At 46.6% G+C, this 26,115-nt stretch overlaps 9 protein-coding genes across 9 annotated transcripts; 4 read left to right on the top strand and 5 right to left on the bottom strand.

Annotated features, from left to right (window-relative positions):
* Nucleotides 1-632: 632 nt before the first annotated feature.
* Nucleotides 633-2,400, bottom strand: F4812DRAFT_297943 (uncharacterized protein). The gene is made up of 3 exons (XM_047931202.1): nt 1,908-2,400; nt 1,769-1,839; nt 633-1,711 (listed from the first exon to the last, which is right to left on the bottom strand). The coding sequence occupies exons 1-3, from the start codon at nt 1,978-1,980 to the stop codon at nt 770-772; spliced, it is 1,086 nt and encodes a 361-aa protein (XP_047791978.1). The 5' UTR covers nt 1,981-2,400; the 3' UTR covers nt 633-769.
* A 1,031-nt stretch (nt 2,401-3,431) lies between these two features.
* Nucleotides 3,432-4,487, top strand: F4812DRAFT_419876 (like-Sm domain-containing protein). The gene is made up of 4 exons (XM_047933394.1): nt 3,432-3,631; nt 3,690-3,830; nt 3,895-3,945; nt 4,007-4,487. The coding sequence occupies exons 1-4, from the start codon at nt 3,629-3,631 to the stop codon at nt 4,199-4,201; spliced, it is 390 nt and encodes a 129-aa protein (XP_047791977.1). The 5' UTR covers nt 3,432-3,628; the 3' UTR covers nt 4,202-4,487.
* On the top strand, nt 4,488-7,511 carry F4812DRAFT_419872 (uncharacterized protein). Its single transcript, XM_047933393.1, has 2 exons — nt 4,488-5,589; nt 5,651-7,511. The coding sequence occupies exons 1-2, from the start codon at nt 4,990-4,992 to the stop codon at nt 6,968-6,970; spliced, it is 1,920 nt and encodes a 639-aa protein (XP_047791976.1). The 5' UTR covers nt 4,488-4,989; the 3' UTR covers nt 6,971-7,511.
* Nucleotides 7,512-11,013: 3,502 nt separating this feature from the next.
* On the top strand, nt 11,014-13,180 carry F4812DRAFT_469751 (Septin-domain-containing protein; the record flags this gene model as incomplete). Its single annotated transcript, XM_047938905.1, has 4 exons — nt 11,014-11,212; nt 11,306-11,560; nt 11,623-12,089; nt 12,144-13,180. The coding sequence occupies 4 exons, from the start codon at nt 11,014-11,016 to the stop codon at nt 12,780-12,782; spliced, it is 1,560 nt and encodes a 519-aa protein (XP_047791975.1). The 3' UTR covers nt 12,783-13,180.
* Nucleotides 13,181-14,227: 1,047 nt separating this feature from the next.
* F4812DRAFT_419864 (alpha-L RNA-binding motif-containing protein) lies at nt 14,228-16,384 on the bottom strand. Its single transcript, XM_047933392.1, has 3 exons — nt 16,236-16,384; nt 15,667-16,119; nt 14,228-15,596 (listed from the first exon to the last, which is right to left on the bottom strand). Exons 1-3 carry the CDS (start codon nt 16,269-16,271, stop codon nt 14,763-14,765), a joined length of 1,323 nt encoding a protein of 440 aa, XP_047791974.1. The 5' UTR covers nt 16,272-16,384; the 3' UTR covers nt 14,228-14,762.
* Nucleotides 16,385-17,974: 1,590 nt separating this feature from the next.
* On the top strand, nt 17,975-20,066 carry F4812DRAFT_450175 (MFS general substrate transporter; the record flags this gene model as incomplete). The annotated part of the gene is made up of 5 exons (XM_047936062.1): nt 17,975-18,443; nt 18,534-18,591; nt 18,707-18,927; nt 19,009-19,924; nt 20,021-20,066. The coding sequence occupies 5 exons, from the start codon at nt 17,975-17,977 to the stop codon at nt 20,064-20,066; spliced, it is 1,710 nt and encodes a 569-aa protein (XP_047791973.1).
* Nucleotides 20,067-20,283: 217 nt separating this feature from the next.
* F4812DRAFT_297629 (uncharacterized protein) lies at nt 20,284-22,095 on the bottom strand. The gene is made up of 2 exons (XM_047931201.1): nt 21,592-22,095; nt 20,284-21,526 (listed from the first exon to the last, which is right to left on the bottom strand). Exons 1-2 carry the CDS (start codon nt 21,928-21,930, stop codon nt 20,528-20,530), a joined length of 1,338 nt encoding a protein of 445 aa, XP_047791972.1. The 5' UTR covers nt 21,931-22,095; the 3' UTR covers nt 20,284-20,527.
* Nucleotides 22,096-22,492: 397 nt separating this feature from the next.
* Nucleotides 22,493-24,864, bottom strand: F4812DRAFT_419854 (taurine catabolism dioxygenase). The gene is made up of 7 exons (XM_047933391.1): nt 24,046-24,864; nt 23,708-23,984; nt 23,389-23,652; nt 23,205-23,326; nt 23,068-23,146; nt 22,973-22,999; nt 22,493-22,907 (listed from the first exon to the last, which is right to left on the bottom strand). Exons 1-7 carry the CDS (start codon nt 24,296-24,298, stop codon nt 22,796-22,798), a joined length of 1,134 nt encoding a protein of 377 aa, XP_047791971.1. The 5' UTR covers nt 24,299-24,864; the 3' UTR covers nt 22,493-22,795.
* On the bottom strand, nt 24,817-25,930 carry F4812DRAFT_457055 (NAD(P)-binding protein; the record flags this gene model as incomplete). The annotated part of the gene is made up of 3 exons (XM_047937100.1): nt 24,817-25,181; nt 25,296-25,802; nt 25,876-25,930. The coding sequence occupies 3 exons, from the start codon at nt 25,928-25,930 to the stop codon at nt 24,817-24,819; spliced, it is 927 nt and encodes a 308-aa protein (XP_047791970.1).
* Between the last annotated feature and the right edge of the window lie 185 nt (nt 25,931-26,115).

The raw sequence follows: 26,115 nt of genomic DNA, 5'->3' as shown, positions 1-26,115 counted from the left end.
AATAGACGCATATTCTGGGAAAGCCGAAGTTGGGCTGAGAGGTGCCGGGGGTTTGGGGTACTGTCTCTCGTTGGAGTATTCGCGAGAACGGCCCTCTTCTGCTGCAACTAGATCGCCCACGACGCTAGCAACTGCACGGAATTGTGCAATCTCCTGCTCCATGGTGGTAGAAAGATTATCCTCCTCCTCACTTTCGGATCTATGCAGTTGTCTCATAATGTCGTCTTTTTCTTCATCTTCAGCCTCTTGACGTCTTATGGTTTCCTTCAACCACCCAACGATTTCAGAATATCTGGTTCCAATAGCTGCACGCCTGTTGGCCCAGGCATTACGACGACAGTGGCGGCGGGCCTCCCGGGATTGACGTCGCCCGATGCACGTATTACGTCTGCTCCTACGAGATGCGGTACAACACCGCATACAAATGGCGCTAATAAGTAAAGAAAGCGAGACGATCGTAACGACAATATGAATAAGAGGTAGGGGGTGAGGTGGTCCACGGTGTTCAAAATGCTTCATCACATCAGTCAGTACCCAAGTTATAATATGGCGATAAAGAATGCTTACAGGGTCGTGGTGAGGGTCGTGGTGCGGGTGTGGAGGCATTTCTCCATGCGGCCCGAAATCCGGGGGTGGCGGTCGATGATGGTGATCTGACATTGGTGGAGGTATAGCGCTACCATCGCCAACAGTATGTGGCGATGCTTCGGCTTTGTCATCGCCAAATTTCCTAGTTGGTCGCTAAAGAAAATCAATATTGTACTTCATACTAAGATCTTCCCACAGAACTTACAATGTCATCAATAGATCCAGCGACTAATGCGAGGTTTTCTTGATCCATGCCATCCTCTAGGATTTGATGACTTGGTGGCGGATGAAACCGTGGGGGTTGCTCGTCGTAGGACTCGTGGGGTGGGGGTGGGGGTGGAGGTGCGCAGTGACAGAATGAAGGCGGCAGGTGAAAATGGGGAGGCTCATGATGAGGAGGATGAGGATGAGGTCGCGGGTGTGGATGCGAGTGGTTTCCATGAGCGCCATCGTGGGGAAACCAGTCAGGGCGATGACCATGATGAAATCGCCAGCCGGGGCTGTGCGGTCGACCTCCAAAATGGCCGTTGCCTTCAATCCCATGCCCATAAAGTCTACTAGCCATGTGCTTTGCACGCCGATACATTGTTTTCACAACGCATTTCAGGCTGTCACACCTCCAAACAGAATGCAATTCTTCGTGGCTGTTGACATCGTAAGTGTCGGAGATATATTGTACCTTGGAAGCAATAGCTTCCTCAAGTGCCACAAGTTGCCGCATCATCGACTTCAAGTCAGCCAGCTCGTCATCCAGCGTCGAAGTTTCCTTAGTCAATTTCTCTTCCGTAACCGGGGTCGGGATATGAGCCTCAGTAATAGATACCGTGCCGTTAATGAAGGAAATGGAAGGCGGTGCCATCTGTTGGAATTGGACAGAAAACCTAACATCGTGAACCTCTTCTTCATCTACAGAGATGGCATCAAAGGTCATCAACTGGCCCTGGAACTCGTCGTCGAGATGTACGCAACTAAAGGACCAGTTGGCGAAAATGGTAATGCCATTATCAGATATGACAGGCCCAGATCCAGCTCCATTTCCATCTTGCGCAAGCAATTGACCGTTAAGGGTCACATTTCCGTAACCGCATGGAGACTTGGACTCAAGAATATCAAGACGTAGAATCTAAGAAACATAGATTTAGCTAATTGATCCCCTTGGAGCGTCTTTGCCATGACTTACAGTGTCGTGATGATTGATTTCATCTGAAGTGGAATTGATATCGAGGTTGATCAAAGCATGTGGCCCCTTGACTACAAATGATGGCTATATGTTAGAAATTTGCCGCAGATCTCATGAGATTGGATGACGGAATTCTTACCCTCTTGTCCGGTCGAGAGAGTAGCGGCAAGCAGCGGTGCTAATAGCCACCGGGCCTTTAGGTGGCCAAGCATCGTGCGATTAGGCACCTAGAAATCGTGTATAAAGATATATAGAACAAAATTGCCTTGATATGGTAAGACTACACATTAACCATCCTCAACAACTGTGTTGGGGTGGAAAGAGAAACTTAAACGGCTGCCTAAACAAGCGACAGCGAGCAATATGTAAGATGCCCAAAGTCCTACGTGGAGAGAGCCGCGTGGACTTTCACTTTGGGAAATCTACCCGCGCTAAAACATCAAGGGTTAAAACAACACAAGATACTAAAGTCGTGATTAACTAGACCAAAAAGGAAAAGAAAAATATATTATATTAAGTTAAGTGACTGAACATAACCCACTCTGAAACTAGGTATTTCAACCATCAACGATTCGCCGTTGAAATGATAGAAACTTTAGTGTTGCCTTTGAGGAGGCAGTGTAAGCCTTAACTACGACTCGGTAGGGATAGTAAACCGCACCGACCAATGAGGTGTAATTAGCTGACGAGTCCTTCTAACCCAGCTTAAACTGGACTGGGATTACTATGTAATGACGACCAAAATCGGGAGATGGATTCGTACGCGCGCAGAAAATATTATATGCATATCTCCTACCTTAGATTAGGTGCTTGACAGATGAGTTATGTCCTATCAAGAGAATAGCAAGATGTATAAGCGAAAGCTGACTTCGCTCCCAAAATTGAGACACTTGTCGACCGGTATAGATACAGGTAGGAGGTAGGTATTCAAGCCAGCAACCCATTGAAGCTTCAGAACTGGAGGGTGAATAGACATGTCCATTATTAGACAAAGAACATGCAGAATACTTGCGTAGGCACTATGGAAGAAGTATGGAGTTTGGTGTTTGAAAGTTGTAAAATGGCCGGTGGGCTCATTAAAGCTTGATGGCTGATGATGTAACCCTTTTCAGCTGGGACTGTGGCTGATCATAAAGATGTACATTAGCGTCTGATAGGGGGTTACGGTAGCCGCATATATACCGTTTAATAAATATAACCGTACTTATCCAGCTCAATTTAAAGAGCGGCTCTAAAATATAACGTTTAAAGCATTACGCAGCTCAAATAATTAAGCAGTATTACTACCGCTTACGGTTAATTTATAATTAAAAAAAATGTAAATTAAATAATTACATTTAAAACATGAAAATAAAATATTAATAATTTTATTATAATTAAATTTTAAAATAACTTTAAAAATAAAATAATTAAAATAAAATAATATAATAAAAAACATTTTATATATTTATTAAATATTTTTTTCATTATATTATTTTATTTTATCGTTTTCCCTAAATGATTTTATCAATTTGTTAAATTTTCTGGATCTTTTAGATCTTATTAAAATCCATTAAATCTCTAAGATCCATAAGATCCATTCAACCGACGTTTATCCGAATTGTTGTTGGTCATAACCCCGCTTCCTCACTTGGTATGGCTCATCAGGCTGTTGGTTCGTAACATGAAGGTCCCGAATTCGACCCCACTAAATTCAAGCTTTCCAGCTCCAGCACCTTGTCACCATACAACATACAACATATCGTCACATCACCAACCAAGAATTCCTACTCGTGCAACGCCCACATAAAGTGCCAACCTTGTGCTTTACTTTAATTATTAAATCATACCTACCAATCTCAAGTGCGCGGTTCTTTTAAGATGGTAATTCCTACGCTTATTCCACCCACCTATTCATTACGCTAATGCGATCATATCCCAGTTGCCCCTCGGTCTCTTGAATGCGGCCCAAGGCCACCCTATGCTTGTTGAGCTCAAGAACGGAGAGACCCTTAACGGACACTTAATACAATGCGATACGTGGATGAACTTGACCTTGAAGGAAGTTATCCAAACCAGTCCAGTGCGCAATCCCTTCTTTTTACCATCCGACCAACGCCGTCCCATAGCTAATATCCCCAAAATAGGAAGGAGACAAGTTCGTCCGTCTACCCGAAGTATATATCAAAGGAAACAATGTAAGCCCCACAGCATAGGCGAAAAGCCAACTCCGAAACATAAGCCTAATAGAATACAAAGATTAAGTACCTTCGAGTACCGGACGAGATCATCGACGTTGTGAAAGAACAACAGCACGGTCAACAAAGCGGCTTTAGAGGTGGTCGCGGCGGACACGGTCAGCAGAGAGGAGATCACGGCGGTAGAGGCGGCGAGAGAGGCGGTCGTGGCGGACGAGGACAAGGGAGAAGTAGAGGTAGAGGCCGAGGGGCGTGAAGACAGTCAAGATAGTATGGCAACGTGGAAGATACCTATGCAGGTGGCAAAAGCCATTGTCAAGGCTCCCGAACAGTAGCAGCATGAGGACGTTATACATATCACGCCTCCGAAAAAGCTAGCAGAGTTGGGCCGCAGCGCTAGGATACAGTTCAGATGAAGATACCCAGCCCGCCGCGATGGTGTTGGCGCAAACAGTTGTTTATTATACTGTTGTGAACTCCCAGCGTAGGCCGTGGGGAGAGTTATAGCGACGAATCTATTTTATGATCTGAGATATGCCGCAACTTACCTAGGTACACACCTATGTGCTGTGGCATGTGAGACTCACTCAACCGCGTGATGCTAACTTGAAAAGGAAAAAGAGAAAAAAAGTACCTAGTTGATTGATATACCCAGTTGACGAAGTGCACCTCATTTATAAGGGACGGTATACCTTAGCTTAATGCATAAACCATTCTTGATATACCTCTCGGTAATTTATGACTACCTGTATTTATATACCTACCTCCTACCTCACAATGCCAGCTGCTAGCAGCCGTAGTATAAAATGGCAGAATGGATGTATTACTAGTATTATATTCTTTATCTTATCATTAATGCGACCTCCGCTATCTTATCAAATTAGAGCATATAGCACCTCCAGTACGGATCCGTACCTAACCTTAGCCAAGAATTAAGAATTGGCGACCGAAACATCCTCAGATCTCCTCAGATGGAGATATGTTAAATATACGTACGAACGTAAATGTTCAGCGCCAATTGACTTCCTCTTTTCTAGCTGCGCAATGCCGGGGGAGCGCATCGTCTTCGATGGGCTATGGCGATGTCTATGTCCTTCCGCCGATATATTCACGCTCTCAAGTCTAAGTTGCCGTCGTCGCGGTTCTAGACAGCGATCGATTCTGTCCCCCGGCAGCAATGCCCACGTCTCTGGAAGATTAGGTCGACGAGGGTACCATTTTGAGTACGATCGCATCCCTGTTCCTCCTCCTACTTATAAACCCCACGACAATTACCCCGAAGATGAGAAAGTACGCATTGAATATCTCAAGCGGGTCGCAAAACGAACCCCATGGGTTCCTGGGGAGCTCTTCAACAATGTCGAAAATTTAGTCCCACAGCTCCAGCATATTCCGACAGAGACCATCTACGCGGCTCTCAAGGAACTCGCAAGAGTCCAAGATACATATTGGTCGACTGTAAAACTAGTCGAGTACCTAGTAAAAGAAAGGAAAGAGAAACCGAATACCGTGCTCTACGAGTGCCTTATAAGGGCAAACGTTGATAAATCTCGCGGGTCCGCAGAGGTCGCCGGTCGACTACTCGAGGAGATGAGGAAGTTACGCGTTCCAACGACAGCACAGATCTATCAAGCTATTCTAGAAGTAAGATTCTAACCGTTTCTCAACCTGTTTCTTGACCCCTCAGCCTAACATCGCAATCCAGGTCACAGCGGTTCATCCTGATTATGTCCTTCGAAACACCGCGCTCTTCGAGATGAAAAATCGTTGGTATTCGCCGACGACAGAAGATTCGGTAAACATCGTCATTGGACTGTTGAGGGATAACCAATATGAGCTCGCGCTTGAGAAATTAGAGGAGCTTGGAAAGACTTCCCTCCATATTCCACTCTGGCTCTATGACATATTCTTATATACCTTTGGGGATCTAGGCTTCCACGAAGAAGCTCTCTCGATCCTCAAGCATCGAATGAAGGTCGAAAACCTGGTCAAAGAACCGTTATCCTTGAATTCCTGGCAGTTCCTTCTTGACGTATTTAGTAGAGATGCTTTTTACGAAGGGATCAAATTCATATGGGATCGCTCCGTCTCTCCCGGGTATATAAATCCACCAGATGGCACCGTTCTAAATATTATAAACGCGGCGTCGAATCATGCAGATGCGAGTCTAGCAATAAGCGCAATTCAGATGCTTTCGAACCGCGGAAAGAAACTTGAGTTGCATCACTATGAAGCTCTAGTAGACATTCACGCTCAGCAAAATGAGCTTTCAAAGGCGTTCACCACTTTATGTATCAGTGCCAAGGCAGATTTGCGTCCAAGTCTCTCCAGTACACGATCAATTTATCGGGTGCTACGCAACTCGCCAGAGGAAACAGATAAAGCCTTGGCGGTATTAAACGACCTCCGTTTACATCATCGTGTTCCCGCAGCTGCTTTCAACGTCGTCTTAGAAGCTACAGAACTTCATCACGGGTTCCAAGCCGCCTTGGATCTCTATCGAAGCGTACGGCAGATTTGTGCTGACGGTCCTGATCTCGAAACTTACCATATTCTCTTCAGCCACTGCACCATGAGAAAGTCGATGAACTTCTTGTTCGCGGAGATGCAGAATTTCTCTATCGAACCTACCCAAGCCACATACGACCATCTCGTTCGAATCTCTAGCATGCAAGACAACTACGAGCAAGCATTCGCATTCCTTGAAAAGATGCAGTCTTGTAAGACGGGAGGAATACCCAATAACTGGTGGATAAGTAGGGATTCGGCCCTAGCGCTCATCAGGAGGTGCATCCATTCCGAGGACATTAGGGCGCAAGAACTCATCGAGGAGTGCCGTAAACGGGGCATGTCAGTTGATAAAGAAGTGCAGCGGCTCCTTGAAGCCACCCGAGAGCGGAAAGAATCAGAAGAAATAGCTTTCAGTACCCCTATTAAACAGCTCCCGTCTACAGCAGCAGATACTACGATACCCCTGCAAGACGCTCCGAGTCCTGAGCCTAAAGAAACATCGGGCTGGATATAGAGTAGACTGGACATGAATAAAATAGAAACGAAGTCCATTCACCATATGATGGGCTTTGACCATATTATCTTCATATGTGATGCTAATATTATTATTTTTTTTGTCGGGACCCTCTTAGATTCAAGTATACACGAGGCTTTATAGGATTTGGAGTCGATATTCATATAACCCTAAACTGTTAAAGCCATCAGAAACATCCGCGTATACACTGGTTGTGCGGGTGTTCCAAATGATATCAGGTATCCTGCTTATAATATTGTCATCATTAGGTAGAACCAAAGATAGGGACACAATCTCGTTGACATGTGTAAGGGCTCGGGAAGATAGCTATCAAACCGCCACACTACCAAAGGGTAGAACGATGTCAACTCGAGGGTTTGACGTTGCTATCTCCACCTATAAGGACCTTCACAGGCGGTAGGTACTGTGACAACGCGTTAGAAATTATAGGATTACAACGCGAGTCTATGGCAGCCACCTAGCCTAATATTTATCCAGAAGCATATCAGACATTTCTGAGTGAGAGATTTCTCCAGTATACCATTCCCATAAATTACCGTTGCCCCTTGTTGGCTATTTCATTATAATCACTTACCCATTTCTATTAGCATTATTACTATCGTAGTCGGGAACGAGGCCTCGTCTTTACGTAGGTATATGGAAACAAGCTTGTGGCTTTCCTGTGAGACTATCGATGTTGTAAGTTTTCAGAATACCTACCCTCTTCGATCCTAGGTACTTTCGGTTTCATGATAATTAGTTACAAGACTAAATTTACTTTGATTATATTGTCTACTTCTTATGAAGGTACATACCTACCTAGGTATAGCGACGCCGAATAATAGCAGCAACACCGTGTTATACTTATACAATAGACATCCCCCAAGGTTCCCTCCATATTTTGAGAGTCTATTGATGCATTCTCCTCTCGTCGATGAGGTAGGATGAATAGGAGGTACCTTATCTGTTCCTAACCACTTTTACCAATTTTCAAGCTCCTTTAGAGCATACTCCTCATAAATATGATAGCAGGATAGGTACTTGATATAATGATTCGACGCGCATAAGACGTCTATATAAGAACGCAGGATTATTTTCAATACTTGTAGCTCAAAATGCCGAGGACTGGGCCGCCACCACGAATATTCCGCAATTACTGGTATCCGTACCTAAGATATAGGAATTTTAATAGTTCATATAACTAACTGGTAATTGTAGATACTCGATGTCTTATTTGGCAAAGGCTAAAAGTGTTAATAAAATTGTTTCTATTTAAGACCATTAGCTAATTACCCCATATAGAAAAAGAAAATAGGGGTTATCTGTATCTGTAAACGCGTGTGTGCAAGGTTTGAGAGCTTATGAAACAATAAAATTTCCATAGGTCCATCGGTTTGATGCACTGTAACCTTAATACGGCAGTACAGATAGGTACCTCGGTATTGTACAAAAACAAAGAGAACCTTGGAAGATTCCCGAATAGTAAATCTATTGCATAAAGGGGGCAATGCAGGTTGAAAAGGGTTCCCCACACAAACAACATGCCATCCCGCACCGAATTGGTGACCATTTTAATTTTGTAGCTAGGTACCTCCCTGCCGTTAATGTACCTTTACTCGACTCTTCCTGCGAACACGAACATCAAATGCCCAACATACTTCTACGCGCATAAGCAACCACATGCAGGCTATATATAAGATACATGTTAGGTATGTATAACAAAGAGGAATACGAGTCTCCGCAGAGGCAATATGACTAGTTTCTGCATCGTCGGTGCTTACGAACATCCACGATTTGACGATTGGGAAGTTAGTATTTATTATCTTCATGTCAGGTTGCTTTGCTTTGGCTTGCCTCGCCTTGCATCAAAATGTATGTAGTTCTCGATTCGCTCTCGTCTCCTTGCCTGTGCGAGGCTTGTACCTCACAATATAAAATTTGAGTGGACCATCCATGTGTAATGAGGTACCTTTAGGTGCGCACGGGGATAGCTAGGCAGGTACAGGTACCTACCTACGTAATTAACAGGCTTAACCTGCATAGGAATATACCTGAGGTATATAGGTACCTACCTATCATTTGAGTACCTACCTAGGTAAGGGCAAGCAAGGGAAATAGATTAGGTACTTGTTAATACATAGTAAATAATTCGACCTGATGATAATTAGGTCTTGGGCAAATAAAAATCGCGAGGGAAAAAATAACGAACAGTGGTGGAAGAGAATATTTGAACCGAAAGAAAAAGAAAAAGTAAATAAAGAAAAGAGTCGATAAAGATAGAAGATATGATGAGGTGGCAGAAAGCTTACCAGAGCTTGCAGAGCCGATGCAGAAGCGAAAAGCAGCTTTTCTACCCTTCAACCTGGACTAATTGATTAAATACTCCGCCCAATAACGACCCCCTGTTGATAAGTTCAGGTAGCTCTGTGTAAGGTCCCTAGCCACACCCAGGTAGGTACCCATAAGTGTCTTTAAAGTGCATCGGGTATCCTTGTCTCACTCGGCTCTAGCGCATTAACAGTGACAGGTAGTAGAACAGCTAATTGCCAGGTGTAATTTGGTAGTGAGATAGTGAGATAGGTACCTAGCTGGAAAGAGGGCCTAATAAAACAGTACTCTAGTAGGTACTATAGTACTAAACTTAGGCAATTTGGGACTCAGGTACAGTAATTGGTGTAAGTACCTAAGGTAGTAGGTTACAGGGATTGTTTTAAAATGCACCTAACAGGTAACGCGACCCCAAGCAACTTTAAGAGCCCAAGCCCCTTTTAAAGCCAAAAAAAAAACATCCAGGGCGAAGCCAGGGCCCCAAATTTGATTTTTTTTTTTCTGAACGAGGAGACATTAGAAACAAGGAGGTCGGGTTACACACCACCTTCAACTTCATTTTCCCACGTAAATTCTTCCCTCCGTTTAGTCTTCAACTTCTCCTAATTTGGTAGACTGGCAATATTTCTGCCATCCCAACCATCCCATTCATCCAATTCATCGTTTTTATTACTGCCACCCCGCGACATTCTCTAGATTTTGAAGAGATAACCGGTACGCGCAGAGTCCGTCCATCGACCCTTTTTATTTTATCTTTCTTTTTTTAACTTCTTCCGCTCGCTTCATCTCCAATATCCGTTTGAAAACGCTCTGCGACCTTTTGTAATTGACACGCGACTTAAAAAGCCATCTCCTGGGTACGTGAACACCGAAATTCATGTTTCATACATATCTAGACCCCTATATACAGGGACAAGCAAGAATACACAGGAATATACGCAGGAACAACGTCGGGGAGACACGAAGATGCATGGGAACATATACAACATATACAGGGTCAAACCCGTTCCGTTGAGCTTCCCGTGATCTGTGGTTCTTTTCATTTCGCAACCTTTTCTCAGAAGCCGGAACCCAGTTGTCGCGTCAACTTTCCCCGTCCCTTTCTTTCCCCTTTCCCCCCTTCCCTCTTAGAAGTCAACTCCCATCTTGCCCTACACATAAACAGCAACGATGAACCTTGGAATCTAGACTAACCATCTCGTACCTGTAGACTTAGATCTCGCACTTTCTCCGCACCGTATCTTTTAAGTCTTGACATCTCTTGACGTATTTAACTATGGGTAAGCCCTTTCCGATTCCCGCTGATGCAGTCACCTATCGAAGAAGAGGAGAGCAATATTGCAAGAGTCGCCGCCGTGATGGAAGCAGCACTTGATCAACCTACAAACCCTATTTTTCATTGCTTTGGCCAAAATGGATTCTATCCCGATCGAACACCTTCATCCTAATAGCATCAACTCCATCCGCTTACCCGACTTACCACCTCAACCTCACCTTTTTTTTGGTTGATCTATCACTTCTTGGGTCTTGACCTCTTTTTTGGTTCTTTGGAATATTCGACCATCGTTAGAAACAGTTGTTGTCCCATCAATTCAAAACCCAAGAAAAAAAAACAAAAAAAGAAGAAAATCTCAACAATTTGCAAGATGCCAGCTTTCCTTAGCCCTCACGGCAAGGCACGAGCTCGCAGTGTCCAATTGGACGGCACTCACATCATGGAAAATTTCTGTTTGCCTCAGAGAGAGTCGGTTCCGTCCCCATCCCCCGCCGTGAGGTCAAGCACCCGTTTAGACCAGGAGAACAGGCCCCCTTCCGTTCGACATTACCGTAGCATGTTGGTCGTGGATGCTCCGTCTCTTGGCCCCCTGAAGCCGATGTCTTACGAAGAACTTTATTTCCATCAACCGCTTGCTGGTATAATAACTCTTCTGGCAGCCTCTTGCAATTTGCTCTCCTTTTCACGTTGTCTCGTATCTGGTAAAGTACCATATCAATCATACTGACTAGTAGCAGCTGCAAACGGTACGATAGCATCGCCTGTGCCGACTGAGGGCAAATCCTCACCCAAACCGTCCATTACACCGAGTTCTGACCTCAAACCAACAGCTCCAGCTGCTGCCTCGACGTCGGGCCCGATCATCAACGACAACAAGAACATCGTTCGAAGGAAGTTGACCGGCTACGTTGGCTTTGCGAACTTGCCAAACCAATGGCATCGCAAGAGTGTCCGAAAGGGCTTTAACTTTAATGTTATGGTTGTCGGTAAGAGATCTACCATCTCCCTTTGATCAACCGGTTATAGAACTAAGCGCGGCCCTTTCTAGGTGAATCTGGCTTGGGTAAATCTACTCTCGTCAACACTCTCTTCAACACTTCTCTTTACCCGCCTAAGGACCGAAAGGGACCGAGCCTTGACATAATACCCAAGACCGTCTCTATTCAGTCCATCAGTGCCGATATCGAGGAGGCCGGTGTTCGTCTACGCCTGACTGTTGTCGATACCCCAGGATTCGGAGATTTCGTGAACAACGACGAGTCATGGAGACCAATTGTCGACAACATCGAGCAGCGTTACGACGCCTATTTAGATGCGGAGAACAAGGTCAACCGGATGAACATCGTAGACAACCGTATCCACGCCTGCGTCTTTTTCATCCAGCCCACAGGTCACTCTTTGAAGCCTCTGGATATCGAAGTTATGCGTCGTCTTCACACCAAGGTCAATCTGATCCCGGTAATTGCTAAGTCGGATACCCTTACAGACGACGAGATTGCCGGCTTCAAATCCAGGGTATGTATTCGTACGCCTTTACCTATTTTACACATTGCTGACTTGTCCGTGTAGATCCTCGCAGATATCAAGCACCACGGTATTCAGATCTTTGAGGGCCCTCGATACGAGTTGGATGACGAAGAAACGATTGCAGAGAACAATGAAATTATGTCGAAGGTTCCTTTCGCCGTTGTTGGCGCTAACAACGAAGTCACCAATGCCGATGGACGTAAAGTTCGTGGCCGTCGATACCCATGGGGTGTTATTGAAGTTGACAACGAGGAGCACTGTGATTTCGTCAAGCTACGCCAAATGCTAATCCGAACTCACATGGAAGAGCTCAAGGAGCACACCAACAACGTTCTGTACGAAAACTACCGAACAGACAAGCTTACTGCTATGGGTGTTGCTCAAGATCCTAGCGTCTTCAAGGAGGTTAACCCAGCTGTCAAGCAAGAAGAGGAACGTGCTCTGCACGAACAGAAGCTTGCTAAGATGGAGGCCGAAATGAAGATGGTATTCCAGCAGAAGGTAGCCGAGAAGGAGAGCAAGCTGAAGCAGAGCGAAGAAGAGCTGTACGCCCGTCATAGAGAGATGAAGGAGCAGCTAGAACGGCAACGATTAGAACTCGAAGAGAAGAAGTCCCGAATCGAATCCGGAAGACCCATAGAAAAGGAAGGCAAGCGAAAGGGTTTCTCCTTACGGAACTAAGCTCTTCTAACGACCAACCTATACTAATCTATGATCTACGCCCGGAGCCTTCATGATGCCCGTACAGTACCAGCCTGCCGCGTTCTTTCACTTCGTCATTCTGTCTATTCAACCCTCTGTTCTTTTAATTACTCACCACTTAATATACCTCACCAGACATTGTCAGCTGGACAATGCTCGGATGAGTAACTCCTGGCCGTGGTTAGCGGTACCGAAAAAAAGCACCCGGCAACTCCCATGAAAACGACAAGACCGGCTTTCGAGGGAACAAAGTTTCCTGATGTCTGGGGTTGCTTTTCCGGCGTTCTTGAACATTGCGGCGAGATATAGTTGGTTCAGGATTTTGACGACTGTATTCTATTCCCTCCGACGTTATGCACCAGGCTGCCTTATATGTCTCGTTAAACCCGCCTCGACTTGCTACATGTGATTCGGAGAGAGGCGCATCTACAGCATAGTGAATAGGTATGGCAGGAAAGCATCTATTTAATTCTTATTATCTGGTCGAAATGTCCCTCCTCACGAACGCTACCCTCTCGAAGACAACAGGTTGCTCGTTGCCTCCGTCAAAAGCTTTCGTCCTACCGTTTATTTTCCTTCACGATCATATGTGCTTGTTTTTTTTCAGCTGTCACGACAAAATACCCGGAACTGGCGGAAAGTCGATAGGCGGCTTGGTGTGTTCGTGGAGGACGCGGAGGAGGACGTCAGAGTTGTAATGCTCCCCTAAAAAATTTTTAGATGTCTGTATTTTAGGAGTAAGCCCCTTCTCTTGTCCAACCGGGTGGGGTGTATTCACCGGCCTCGCTGGCTGGTGCCATCCGACGAAGAGGGGGCCCTCTCGACTCACGCACATCTGGCCACGAACTTGGCTCACTCTTGGTTTTCCTTACGTCCAACCCACTGTCCTGTGTTTTCCTTGTGTTTTCTAGCCTCGATGTGTTTCTCAGTTTAGGTCGTCTGAATTAAGAAAAGGATGATTGTTTTTTTTTTCTCTTATCTGTTTGGTGCTTTTATAGTGAAGTGACTTGTGCGATTTGTTTATTGCCTTTTGATTTTTTAGGCTTTTAGACGTTGTAATAGTGGTGTGTAAATTTAACTTGGGTGTTGTTCTAAACCTGTTAACCTAGTGTAGTGTAATTCATGTTTACCTAGAGGTAGTATATAAGACAAATATACCTATCCATTAAAGTATTATTTGTTTAATCCTGCGAGACGAATCATACATTGCTTTGCCAGCAGCTTTTTAATGAGTAGAAGTAGTTTTGATTTGTACCATTCTTTTACACATATACTGGTCACTTTGAATACCTATCTATCTACTACCCGTAACCTGGTGAATCAGGTACGTAAATACTATATCTCTTAAACCATGTTTTCATACGTAATTGCTAAAGGCAACTCGTTTCAGAGCCTCTGAATACATTAAGGTATCTAGGTAGTTAGTTAGGAGCACGTATTCAAGTAGAGGCAGAGGGAGATCTGCTCGGCATGAACGGTAATTAGTACCTACCTACCTATCTCATATACACGACTACGAAGTAGGGCACAAGACGGTACCAAAACGACAACAGTTCACTGACGACGATACACATCATATTGTACATGCTACTTCTACATAGATACCTAGGTTTACCTAAGGTATATACCTATGCACCGAGAAGCATCTCCGCCGACCAGGCCGCCTTAATCCGACAAGCCCCTAGAGTAGCCAAACAAGCCAAGTTGAAAAAAGAAGCTATTTCTTAGCTCGTAAGCGTTCGTAATATACAATGTATGGTATCGAGATCTACCGATATGTCTTTTTTTTTCTTTCGTTCTGGTTGACGTTGACTAGGTACCTTACCTAGCTCGTCTTCATCCAGCAAGCACTTAATGCTAGGTTTTAGACTGAGTCAGGCCGAACCAAACCATTGACCTTCTCCCTCGAAAGGTGCCGAAAGATTTCAAGGTAAGCCTCAGCTCCCACTTCCAGCTGCTTTACCTTCTTCTCAGGTACCAGTTGAAAGCCAGCTGACTGACGGACTCGGGGAAGGGCGTGGGGACCTCGGCGCTGCCGACCCTGGCGACGGGGTGGCGCAGGTATACGGCGGCGCAGATGTTGTGGTTGACCTCGAGGTACTTGGGGATGAAGGCGAAGGGGGCCATGTAGTGGCGCGGCTGCCAGGGGGTCTTGTACGGCTTGCTCGGGTCCCACGGGTTCTCCTCCTCCTCGCGTATGTACTCGGCCATGCGCTTCTCCAGCACCTTGAGCTCGTCCTTGCTAAGGTCGTCGAAGGAGTTATTGCCCGTCGACCGCTCCGTCGCGGCCGAGGCACCACCCTCCGCGGAGGAACCGGAGAGGTTGAGACTCGCGACTAGGTTCGAGAGCTCCTCGGTGATGGCTTGCGGAGAGGCATCGGGGCGGCCGGCGCGGGAGACTAGAGGGCGTATTTGCTTGATGAATTTCCGCAGCTGCTGCTTCTGGCGCACGCCGAGGTCGGTTTCCTCGTTTAATATCGTCTTGGCCTGTTCGACCATGGACTGTATTTGTTGCCTCGTCGGCTTCATATCTTCCTTGATGGGTTCTGGCGCGTCGGTCGTGTCGGGGTCCTGTTCCGGTACCTCTGCTTCCTCGGCAGCTTCCTCTTCAGCGCCTGCCTCCGTCTCCTCTTCTGCCGGCTCCTCGGATTCTGTATCGGCACGCCTAGCTGCGGATTTCTTGTTCTTCTTTTTATTCGGATCGGGCTTGGGAAGGCCAGTTGCGTATAGAACGCGGTCGGGGTCGACTTGGAACATATCGCCGGGGTTTAGACGGTAGGAGGGATATGGCATCTATTGTGCGGTTCGTGTGTTAGTGGGCGTGTCTCTTCGATGTTCGATATTTCATATATTCGATACTAACCACTTTGCCGTTGACCTTCACAGCGCCGTGGACGCAGAACTGCCTCGCCTGTCTCGCGCTACTAGCGAACATAGCCCTAAAGACAGCGATATCCAATCTCCTCTCCATAGGCGCGAATGTCATCTGCATGTAGGGGGTCTGAACAGGTTTCGGGACGGTGGGATCTGACCAGTTCGGGGGCTTGTCCTTGCCGGATCCCCTACCGGCGGCCAATTCGGAACCGTCGTACTTGGCCATATACTTGGGGTCCATCTCGGCGACGCTCAGCAAGCGACGGCTGAACATGCGCACCCACTTGCGCTCGACGACGTGCTCTCCGTGGTAGTTTCGCAGCATGCCCTTTGCCTTCCATTTCTGCTGGAAGAAGGTTTCAAGGTCACCTCTACCGAGATTCGGATCTCTCATGCGATATATGTTGAAGAGGTTGTATTTGTTCCAACTTTGCCGAAGTCTCTATTAAAAATTAAAAATTAAAAAACGAAATCTTAGGTTAACTTATCTTATTAAGATGAGATTTATTTCTGTCGATTAGACAAGAAATTGTATTGGTAAAATTGGTGGTGACTTACCGGTCTTTTCAGACCGTGATACCTTCTGGGCTTCATCTCGGCTGTTTGTTCCCCGGGGTTCCGTTATGCGAACAACGGCGTCCGGTTGTTTGGTCGTGATCCTCAATTCGAGGTTCCGCGATTCTTTTTTGAGACCCTGGACTTTTTTTGCTGCTGCCCGCCAAAATATCTTAATTGGAGATCACGTGCGATGCGATGAAGTACGAAGTATGTAGTAGTACGTACCTAACCTACATGTACATGTGTGGTGGCCCAAGCTCAAGCTCAATTACTCTTATCGATAGATTAGGTCCGAAGCAACTTTTGGGTACTTGGATACTTTAATATCTCTCTTCCCTAACGTTATATCTCGGCAAAACCCTGTTTGGTTAGTTACATGTATAGCTCCTTGTTGAATACCTTGTTGGTTTGCATATGTGTAACCTCATGGTAGAGATATATCTGTCTTATCTTGCCAATAGGCTTTGAATTTTGAAGAAGCATTAAAATAATATTGCATCATGTTATGTTACTCTTTTAGAGTTGAGCAAGGTAATTATTGATCGGCGAGAGTAAATGATCGGCAACATTATAACCGTGCTGCCGTGAAGAAGTAACAGCTCTTTTGAGAGAAGCGAGTTACCCGATTCTGTTACACTTGATCTTCAACTCCTTTTAAACAAGATACTCAACTCCCTCTGCCTAGGTTAGGTATAGGTTATTATTTCTAACATGGTTTTCATTTCCAAGTAGCTGTGTCGTGTAAATAGGTAGGCAACTACCTACGCAGCTACGTTATGCCTGAGAATAACTTAGCGACTTAAGTATAGCCTCACTTCGATGTATAAGGCATCGAGGGGAGATATCGCTGATATTTCACGTCGCGAGTATATCTGAAAATTTATAACGAACTTGTCTGACTATAATGGAGATGCTAATAAGAGCTGGATAGATGTAACTCCGTTTCTAAACCCTGACCGGTATTACTGCTACTTATCTCCGTTTTAGGAGAGTCTTCACCGGACTTAGAGCGTCCGCTTCGGAAGGAGGGAAAATAACAATAATAATAACAGGTACCTAACTAATACTATTGGTAGCGATGGGGTTGGTAGGTAGGTAGGTGATATTCTGAATCTTAACCCGCACCGGTACCGAACCGGCACCGAACTGGCTTATCCAGTGATGCTAAATCCTCCGTCATCCCCCAAATCTGTTTATATCCGGTAGATACGACCATAGCCGAAAGGTTGGGTAACTAGCCCGCCTTGATTGGGCAATTCCAAATACACGTCCTTCATCCCCCGACCCCCCGATCTTACCTATGTAAGTCGAAAGCATAATTGCAGATGTCTAAGAGTGGGCTGTTATATGTTGGGAGAGGACGTACGGCTACGTAATGGATGGATCCGGTCTTTACCGCTAACCTATAGGTAATCTCCGTCTTGGTCCCTATTCGCCTCGTCTTGTCCCGTATTCCGCGACTGCAAGTACCGTGATTACAGTGTATATAAGAACGACCGCCGGAGTCTTCGTTTCGTTGCCATTTGGTGTTAGCGCATTATACTATTTTCCTTCCACGTAAATTTGGCTGAATAATATTGGACCCTATAATTTCATCTAGTTGTTGTACATACCTAGGTATATCTTGTAGTGTTGGAATAAACTCTTTGGTCAGTTGGAGAGTGGTGATGAAGAATTTGCTAGCGGGTAAGGAGGTCGGAGCCGAGAACGGCTCAACCGATGTTGAAGCCAACGCTGGTATGAGGGAGTCACGAACAAGCGATGAGAACGATTTAGAAAAATGCGACAGTCGCGAGTCTAAGCCGGACTCAAATAGTGACTCGGAGACTACTGGCGATAGTAGTATTCATCGCGAACCACACGATGCTTCCGGACAGCTCGTTTCGAGAACCGTCTCACGGGCTCTCTCCAGGACCATCTCTGAGGTACGAGATGGGATCGAATCGCGGCGAGATCTAGAAGATGGCCAACTCACGGAGGAAGAGGAAAACACTGCTGCTGCTGCGACCGCGGCGGACACCACGGATCCTAACCTGGTGACCTGGGCAGGCCCTGACGATCCAGAAAACCCCAAGAACTGGCCGTTTCCCAAGAAATGGGGTGTCGTCTTCATCGTCTCCATGTTCACCTTCGTCTCGCCCGTATCCTCTTCCATGGTGGCCCCGAGTCTGACTGCAATTGGCGCCGAGTTTGGTATTGCGGAAGGATGTGAGTTAAGAAAATCCTAACTAACCCCTAGTTATACTATATAAAAAGTCTAGTAAGACAAAAATCTAACAAAAAGCACCCCTTTATAAGTCCAGCAGAACCTTGTACTCTCGGTATTTGTCCTCGCCTACGCTATAGGGCCCTTGGTGTAAGTCGCCCCCCCCCCCTTTCCTTTTAACCCCTATCTTAGGTACTTACATATCTATATCTTCTGTTCCCAATTCCATGGTTGCTAACTCTAAGAAAACAAAACAAAAATACAGTTGGGGACCGCTTGCAGAGATTTACGGTCGAGTATCCGTGCTGCAGTACTCTAACCTCGGGTTCCTTGCTTTTACTCTCGGTTGTGGTTTCTCGCGTACCAAGGGCCAGATAATCGCCTTCCGTTTTCTCTCCGGTCTGGGCGGTTCTGCCTCTCTAGCTATTGGCGGTGGTGTGCTCAGTGACTTGTTCGTTCCCGAACAGCGTGGTCGCGCCATATCAAGTACGTAGCACTAAGTTAAGGACATATACATATATTTAATCTTCACATACAAGACATCATCACTAACTCTTGCCCCTACAGTATACAGCTTAGCTCCCCTCCTAGGGCCAGCCGTCGGCCCCATCGCCGGCGCTTTCATAACCGAGAACACGACGTGGCGCTGGGCCTTCTGGGCGACCAGCATCGCCGACGCCGTCATCCAGGGAGCCGGCCTATTCTTCCTACGCGAGACCTACGCCCCTCTCCTGCTGAACCGCAGACGCCAGCGGCTCATGGCCGAAACCGGAAACGCCGCCTTGAAAACGCCATACGACGATGCCAAGTCCGACAGCAGAAGTCTTCCCACGATCCTCGGCACGGCCATGACGAGGCCTTTCCGACTGCTAGCCACGCAGGTCATCGTCCAGTGCATCGCGCTGTACATGATGTACATCTACGGCCTCATGTACCTCCTGCTCGCGTCCTTCCCGTCGCTCTTCACCTCCCCGCCCCCGGCCGGGTACGGGATGTCCATCGGGATAGGCGGGCTAAACTACATCTCTCTGGGCTTAGGGTTCTTCGTCGGCGCGCAGACCAGCGCGCCGCTGCAAGACCGGGTGTACGCGGCGCTCAAGCGGCGGTACGGCGTCGGCAAGCCCGAGTACCGGGTGCCCATGATCGTGCCGGGCTCCGTCCTCGTGCCCTTCGGCCTGTTCATCTACGGCTGGACGGCCGAGTTCAAGACGCACTGGATCGGCCCCAACGTCGGCGCTTTCGTCTTCGCCGTCGGCGCTATCATATGCTTCCAGTCCCTGCAGGCCTTCGTCGTCGACTCGTACCAGCGGTACGCCGCGAGCGCCGTCGGCGCCGCTACCGTGCTGCGATCTCTCGCCGGTTTTGGGTTCCCGCTTTTTGCGCCTTACATGTATGATCGACTGGGTTATGGCTGGGGCAACTCCCTGATGGCATTCCTCGGTATTGCCATAGGTTGGCCTTCACCGATATTATTGTGGAAATAGTACGTGTTTTTCTTTCCTTTTTCTGTCCCGTGATCAATTCCCTTCAAGACATTATATATCTCCACTAAAGAAGTTGTTACTGACTCTTGTAACAGTGGAGAGGCACTGAGGAAGAAGAGCCCGTTTGCTGCGGGTGGTTAGCATAACCGTGTGGCACGAGCCTGTTACTTCGGTGGAAAGGAGAAAAAAAGGTATTTAGATGAGAAGAATTTAGAACTACCTCTCTTGGTTCATTTGAGTTTTTATCGTGTCTGCGAAGAGATTGTACATACTGACAAGCCAGGCTATGTCGCCTGCAGCGGCGAGCATATGATAGGTAACAGCCTCAAATCATGACCTTTTTTTCTTTTTCGTAGCTAGACGCAAATTTCTCATGCCTAGCAAGTACCTAAAGGTATCTAAAGAACCCGTGAACGCCTCTTCCGAACCCTACCAATAATTCCATTACCAGGTCCGACCTTGAAATGCAAAGCTTGAGTGCCTTGAGCGCAATAGCATACAGGAGGAGCTATGAAAATTATGGGAATCAATGTGAAATAAAGACGCATAGAAGGGGGCATGTCGTTTGTATGTGACGAGTCCATAACTTTTCTTTGGCTTGCTCATGCGGCGTTAGCAACAGCCTCCTTAGTGTCGACCTTCTTTGCGGGGGGTGTATCTGTGTGATCCTCATCCCTAGCACGCTTTCCGTTTGCCTGAGCTTCCGAGTTGCGCTTGGCATTCTCATCCTTCATCATCTTTTCGCTCTCCTTGCTCGTGTTGATCTTGGGTCTGCCATCGTCGCGCGGGGCGGGACGTTCTTGTTCCTTTGCACGACCGTTATCGTCACCACGGTCTCTACCCCGTCCACGATTGTTACCACGACCACGGCCTCGGCCGCGATGATCACGGCGGTCGCGACGGTCCTTGAAGCCGTTTCGCTGATCCTCGTCACGCCGCTTCTTCCAGTCATTAGCGTCAGAACCTCGATTGTTTCCATGAGATCCTCGACCTCGGCCACCACCACGGTGACCACGCTGAGGACGTCCAAAGTGGTTAGAGCCCTTCATGGGAATCTTGCCATCGCGGATCTCTTGTGCCTTGAGTGCCTTATACTCAAGCTTCGTCTTGATATCCAGGGTGTGCTCTTTCCATAGAGGCTTAGGCTCTAGAGCCATGAACTTATCCAGTGTTTCCTTGTTGGCCCATTCGACAAATACGGATCCCTTAAATGTTTTTGTCTCATCATCCGCTCTTCTAAGGCGCACGGAGTTAAACTCTCCGTATTGGGCTAGAAAAGCCTCGATGTCGAACTGGGTTGATGACTGTTCTTCGCCGAACCCTTTGATATAAGCACTACGCTCGTCGATCTGGTACTGCCTATCATCGGCCGGCTTGTAGGCTTGCTTTCGGCGGATTGTTTCCTCGCCCTCGGGTCCCTCTATAACAAGATGTTTGCTACCTTTGAGAGCTTCGACGACAGCTGAATAAGGCTTGAAACGACGCATGCGCGAGAAGTTGCAGATCACGGACAGAGGCACTGGCTTATTGTTGGAGCCATCGGTCTGAGCCCACAGGAATTTATCGCCAGGCAAGTTACTATCGCTAAAGTAAAACTCGACCTAGAACATGACGATTAGAAAAAATTGTTACGTGGGATACAAAAAATACAGGAACTATTTCTTACCTGTTTGCGAATTTCCTGGGGATTGTCCGAGTCGGGGAGAACAGAAGCGTCTGACTTCTGTCTGGTTTCGCAACCCTTTCTGTTGACCTTCAACATTTCCTTAGGCTGTGTAGCCGCGGATGCATCCTTATCAGCCTTGGTTTCTGATTCTCCCTCAGCCCTGTCTTTCTCAGCGCCAGCTGCGTCGGGCTTTTCTTGTTCCTCAACTACGGGAGCATCCTGAGTATCGGTCTTGGTCTCCTCGACAGCCTCGGCGTTAGTGTCAACAACTTCCTGGTTCTGGACCTCTGGAACCTCGTTCTTCACGCCCTCCTCGGGCTGAACCACCTGATCAGTCATATTGACTGAAGGGGAAATTATCGAAAGGTTTAGAGCCGCTTGTTTCAAACAAACGGCGAAGTATGTGATTGAATACGGACGACGAAGTAAAGATTGGACGAATACTACGGTTGACGCAAGATTCGAGACAGAAGGAGGTTTGGTGAGGTTTAGTGATGAGGCGGGGCAGAACAGATGGCGGCGGGGAGTCACTCGCGAAGGTCTCGCGCAGGATGCGACGAGATGAATGAGAATAGATTACCCCCAATCACTCGAACTTATAGCTTAGGCACTTGTTCAACTTAAATAAAGGTGATCGAAGCGACAAGACTATGTGTGAATTGGTTGAGTATTACCAAATGTGAATGTATTTATTGAGTGGGTGTTTGTGGAAAGAAGAGAGAGAAATTCTCACGAGGGAAAAAGTCGAAGCTTTGACCGTGACCCGCGAAAAGTTAAGTCGAAGGCGCGGGAAAGAAGCTCCAAAAAAAAAAAGCAGGTAGGGGTCCATCAATTTTTCTTTTAAGGTGGAGCACTAGCATCTAACCTTTAACTGACTTTTAACTTTCTGCCCCGCCTGCCTGCTAGCCTTAGGTACTTCTTTCGCTACTGTATTGTACATAGTACCGTACCTTAGGTATTGTATTAGAAGTCGCAGGTCATCCCGAGTCTCTCGAACCAGGTACCTTATTACATACACGGCGGGGTTTTATTTTCAATTGAGAACTCTGTATAAAACATTGAACTACCTGTATTGTAGGCAATCTCGGAACCCGGACATATCCATAATCAGAACTGATCCCCAACTCTCCAAATATTCCAAGCCAACATTAAACAGTTCAAACTACTTGCTGTTATACTTTAATCATAATCCGAACTATTCGAACTACGGCCCTAGAAGTCCGAGAGCTTCACGGCGTGACTTCGAATTTGGGTCAAAGTACGGTTTCTCGCCGATAGACACAACTCGGTTGCCTTGACGCTTTCCGATGTAGTCACTAACCTCGATGTTAGTCTTGCACATTACACGATGACAACCTAAAAGCTATAGGGGGTAACTTACTTTGTAGCCGTGTGGAAGACGGAGCGGCTAGAAAACGTTTGTTAGAGCCATTGTCTATAACAGGTACCTAGTTTTTTCTTGATAAAGTAACTCACTTGTCCCAGATGGCAAGGTCATTCTTGTTCCACCTGAACCGGACCTGAAGGTCATGGTTCTCCACGATTAATTGGAGGACTAAGTAATATCTTGTTAGATATTCTCTCTAGGTCTCGGCATTTGGCTGGCGACTCACAATAGGCCTTGAGTATCTCGCTCTCTCGCTCGGTGACTCCGTTGATCCATCCGTGCTCAACCTGACCACCCACGCCAAACAAGCTCTTCCACCCAGTCACAGGGTTTGTACGAATCAAGGGACTGGGCAGCGTTAACTGAAGACTCTAGGTAATAGTCAGATAAGTCTAGAGTATTGGACTTACTGCTCTGCTCTGAAATCGAGACCATTGTTCTCAGGAGAACCTCGGTTCTGGTCAATAAGCTCTTCACCGAAATCATTCTGCACTTGCACAAAACCTGGTTGGTTATGTGTAGCGGTTAGACTCTCTGCTAGTTTCTGGATAGGCGGAGAGAGGCGATCATAAGCCTCGTAGCCTGATGCCCACAAGGTGTCACCACCAACATCCTCAGGTGGTTGGATGATCTTGAGGATAGCGTAGTCCGAAGGGATGTTCTCAAACGTGATACTATTTAATGTGAGTAATTAAATCCTTTCGATACGCATAAACGCTAAGCACATACTCCGCATGCCAGCCATGACTAGCGATTTTCTTAGAGAAGGCCGTATATCGATCCTTGTAGAATTTGCGGTTCTGCTCGGAAGAGATAATAGATACTTCATCATCGAGACGGCCATTCTCATCAATAGGGATGCCTCGTTTGCCGTTTGAAAGAGCATGACGGTGAAGTTTGGACGTTTCCGGCTTGCCGGTCAGTTGTCCAAGTCGGTCGCCCAACAGCTTTTGGTCGTCAATGTTGATATCCTGGTTTCGGAAGAACACGACGCCCCTCTCAGAGACTTTGACAATTAGAAACTTGAAGCTTTACCAATGTCTGCCTAACATGACGGTCTTGCTTACCGAGGATTGCCAAGTCACGAATCTTAGTGTCGTCGTGTAAAATCTCACTGAGCTGAAGGTTGCTGAATTCGCGCCCGATGACCTTGGTGACATCAAATTGCTCATATGAGTCGAGACTTCCAGAGTATTTTAGGGGTCCGTCAAGTCTAGAACTGGTCGATGTCTTGACGGGAACAGGACCGACAGACTTCTTGGTAGTCTGTTGCCCCTGCACGTCGGATTGGACGTCAACATCCGCTGCTGGAGGTGCCATGATAATAGACTAGGTAGGTGCCTAAGTATCAATTAGTGTTCGAAAGAATATTCTTGATTAATTATAGCGACCCTTAGATTCCGACTCTAACTTTCAAATATGCCGAACTTCTAACTACCTTCTATATATAAGAATATCTCAACCCCATACCTAACTCCTACACCAAGTATAATGGTTGTATCAATAATTAGCTAAATCACGTCAATGGGTTTATTATCTCTTGGATTTGCTATCTTTGGCGAATCGTTAAGGCGCGATGAGGATATCTCTAAATGAGATCAAATACCCCGCGAATAACGTCAATCCGGATCCCAAAGTAGGTAGTCACCCCGTTGAGGGGTTCGCTATTTGTTCCTAGCAAATAAGACCTAACAAATAAGATTGGTATACTACACCAAGTTTAATCTCTAATAGGCCCATAGGCCATAATGCGCATAGCTTGTGTGATGCGATGGCTGATAAAGGTGTGAGAGACCTAACTTGCAGGTATATTGCTAAACTACCTTAGGTACCTAAGACTACTTCAAAAAGTTAATAGTCTCTAGCTGTTTCGGGTCACCCACGCTTAAGCTGATATCTTTCAAGTCCTCTAGATCTTTCTCGGTGTCTTCGAGGTCCTTCGCTATCATTCCCCAGGCATCCGGTCCTAGTGGCACACGAATCGGAATTCTCTGACCGCGACTTACAACTCGATACATGGCTGCAGCGAGATCATTTGGTTCTGACCACAAGCTACGGCCCCCCTCACTTTCCATGTACGCCAACAAGACATTCGTAGGGTAACTAGGGTCGGCATAGGCTGGGTGTCTCTTGGCCATGGGCTTGAGAGAAGACGTCGCAAAGTTGGTTTTTACACCTCCAGGCTCGATGTTGCACAAATGAACTAATCAATTTCAACCATCAGCAAGTTGTCCACTTGGTGTAGATATAAGCGGCTGCGCCGAATCTTCCAATCCAGTTATTCTTAAAACAGAGGATATGATATGTAGGTACTTACTGTTCCAAGAAGCCGGTAACTCCTTTGCCACAGCCTCTGTCCATCCTTCCATAGCAAATTTACTGGCGTGATAAAAGGAGCCCCCCGGAAAGCCAGACCAGCCACCCATGGAGCTCAGGTTCAGAATCACACCTCCTTGCTGTCCGGTTTTGGGATTCACATCCCTCATGATTCCCAGAGCTCTCTTCGTCACGTCTACCATACCCCAGAAGTTCGTGTCAAGCACTGCTCGGGATTCCTGGTCTTCTGCACCTTCAGTGTCACCGACGAGGGAGTAGCCCGCGTTGTTGACTACGACATCGATGCGACCAAACTTCTCTACCGTAGCTTGGAGGGCAGCCTCGATGCCGGGAATAGATGTGACGTCCAGCTCTAGCTTGAGGACGCGGTCGTTGTCTGGAAGACTTGATAAAGCTGATAGTTTGCGAGCTGTAGCTACCAAGCGGTTTGAAGTCTTCGTGATGAGCTCAGCTAGAGATTGGCCGATTCCAGAAGAGCATCCGGTAACTAGGTACACATTGGTTAGGGATTATACGGAAGACGAAGAAGAAGAAGAATAGGGTGGTGTTGGGTTACTGACTAAACCAAACGGCATCAGGAGGTAAATGATATGGCTTTGTGTTCGGAGCATCCATCGTAGGTGTATTTTTTGGGAGACGAAAAACAATCAAGCTGGCACAGTCAAGATACGTAGTATGAAGTATGAACGACTTTGAAGACTAATGAAAACATATCCAAGCTGGAATATTCCGTGCTATATATATGGCCTAGTTAGACAACACTGATGAGACGGAGGTGAGATTATTAGCTAGGTACTATC

Source organism: Daldinia caldariorum, assembly GCF_022478825.1.
Source record: "Daldinia caldariorum strain CBS 122874 unplaced genomic scaffold F4812scaffold_4, whole genome shotgun sequence".
In the NCBI taxonomy this organism is placed as follows: Eukaryota; Fungi; Ascomycota; class Sordariomycetes; order Xylariales; family Hypoxylaceae; genus Daldinia; species Daldinia caldariorum.
The sequence above is the reverse complement of the archived record's forward strand: the minus strand, read 5'-3'. Positions and strand labels throughout refer to the sequence as shown.

Coding starts and splice junctions, on each gene's coding strand:
- F4812DRAFT_297943 (XM_047931202.1), bottom strand. CDS start 1,980: ATGCTTGGCCACCTAAAGGCCCGGTGGCTATTAGCACCGCTGCTTGCC. Junction 1,840..1,907: donor TCTCTCGACCGGACAAGAGG/GTAAGAATTCCG, acceptor CATCATTTGTAG/TCAAGGGGCCACATGCTTTG. Junction 1,712..1,768: donor AAATCAATCATCACGACACT/GTAAGTCATGGC, acceptor TATGTTTCTTAG/ATTCTACGTCTTGATATTCT.
- F4812DRAFT_419876 (XM_047933394.1), top strand. Junction 3,831..3,894: donor AAGTTATCCAAACCAGTCCA/GTGCGCAATCCC, acceptor TCCCCAAAATAG/GAAGGAGACAAGTTCGTCCG. Junction 3,946..4,006: donor TATATATCAAAGGAAACAAT/GTAAGCCCCACA, acceptor TAGAATACAAAG/ATTAAGTACCTTCGAGTACC.
- F4812DRAFT_419872 (XM_047933393.1), top strand. CDS start 4,990: ATGCCGGGGGAGCGCATCGTCTTCGATGGGCTATGGCGATGTCTATGT. Junction 5,590..5,650: donor TCTATCAAGCTATTCTAGAA/GTAAGATTCTAA, acceptor ATCGCAATCCAG/GTCACAGCGGTTCATCCTGA.
- F4812DRAFT_419864 (XM_047933392.1), bottom strand. CDS start 16,271: ATGAAGCCCAGAAGGTATCACGGTCTGAAAAGACCG. Junction 16,120..16,235: donor ATCACGGTCTGAAAAGACCG/GTAAGTCACCAC, acceptor AATTTTTAATAG/AGACTTCGGCAAAGTTGGAA. Junction 15,597..15,666: donor TGAAGGTCAACGGCAAAGTG/GTTAGTATCGAA, acceptor ACCGCACAATAG/ATGCCATATCCCTCCTACCG.
- F4812DRAFT_297629 (XM_047931201.1), bottom strand. CDS start 21,930: ATGACTGATCAGGTGGTTCAGCCCGAGGAGGGCGTGAAGAACGAGGTT. Junction 21,527..21,591: donor CCCAGGAAATTCGCAAACAG/GTAAGAAATAGT, acceptor GTCATGTTCTAG/GTCGAGTTTTACTTTAGCGA.
- F4812DRAFT_419854 (XM_047933391.1), bottom strand. CDS start 24,298: ATGGCACCTCCAGCAGCGGATGTTGACGTCCAATCCGACGTGCAGGGG. Junction 23,327..23,388: donor CTCGATTTCAGAGCAGAGCA/GTAAGTCCAATA, acceptor AACGCTGCCCAG/TCCCTTGATTCGTACAAACC. Junction 23,000..23,067: donor GACCTTGCCATCTGGGACAA/GTGAGTTACTTT, acceptor AACGTTTTCTAG/CCGCTCCGTCTTCCACACGG.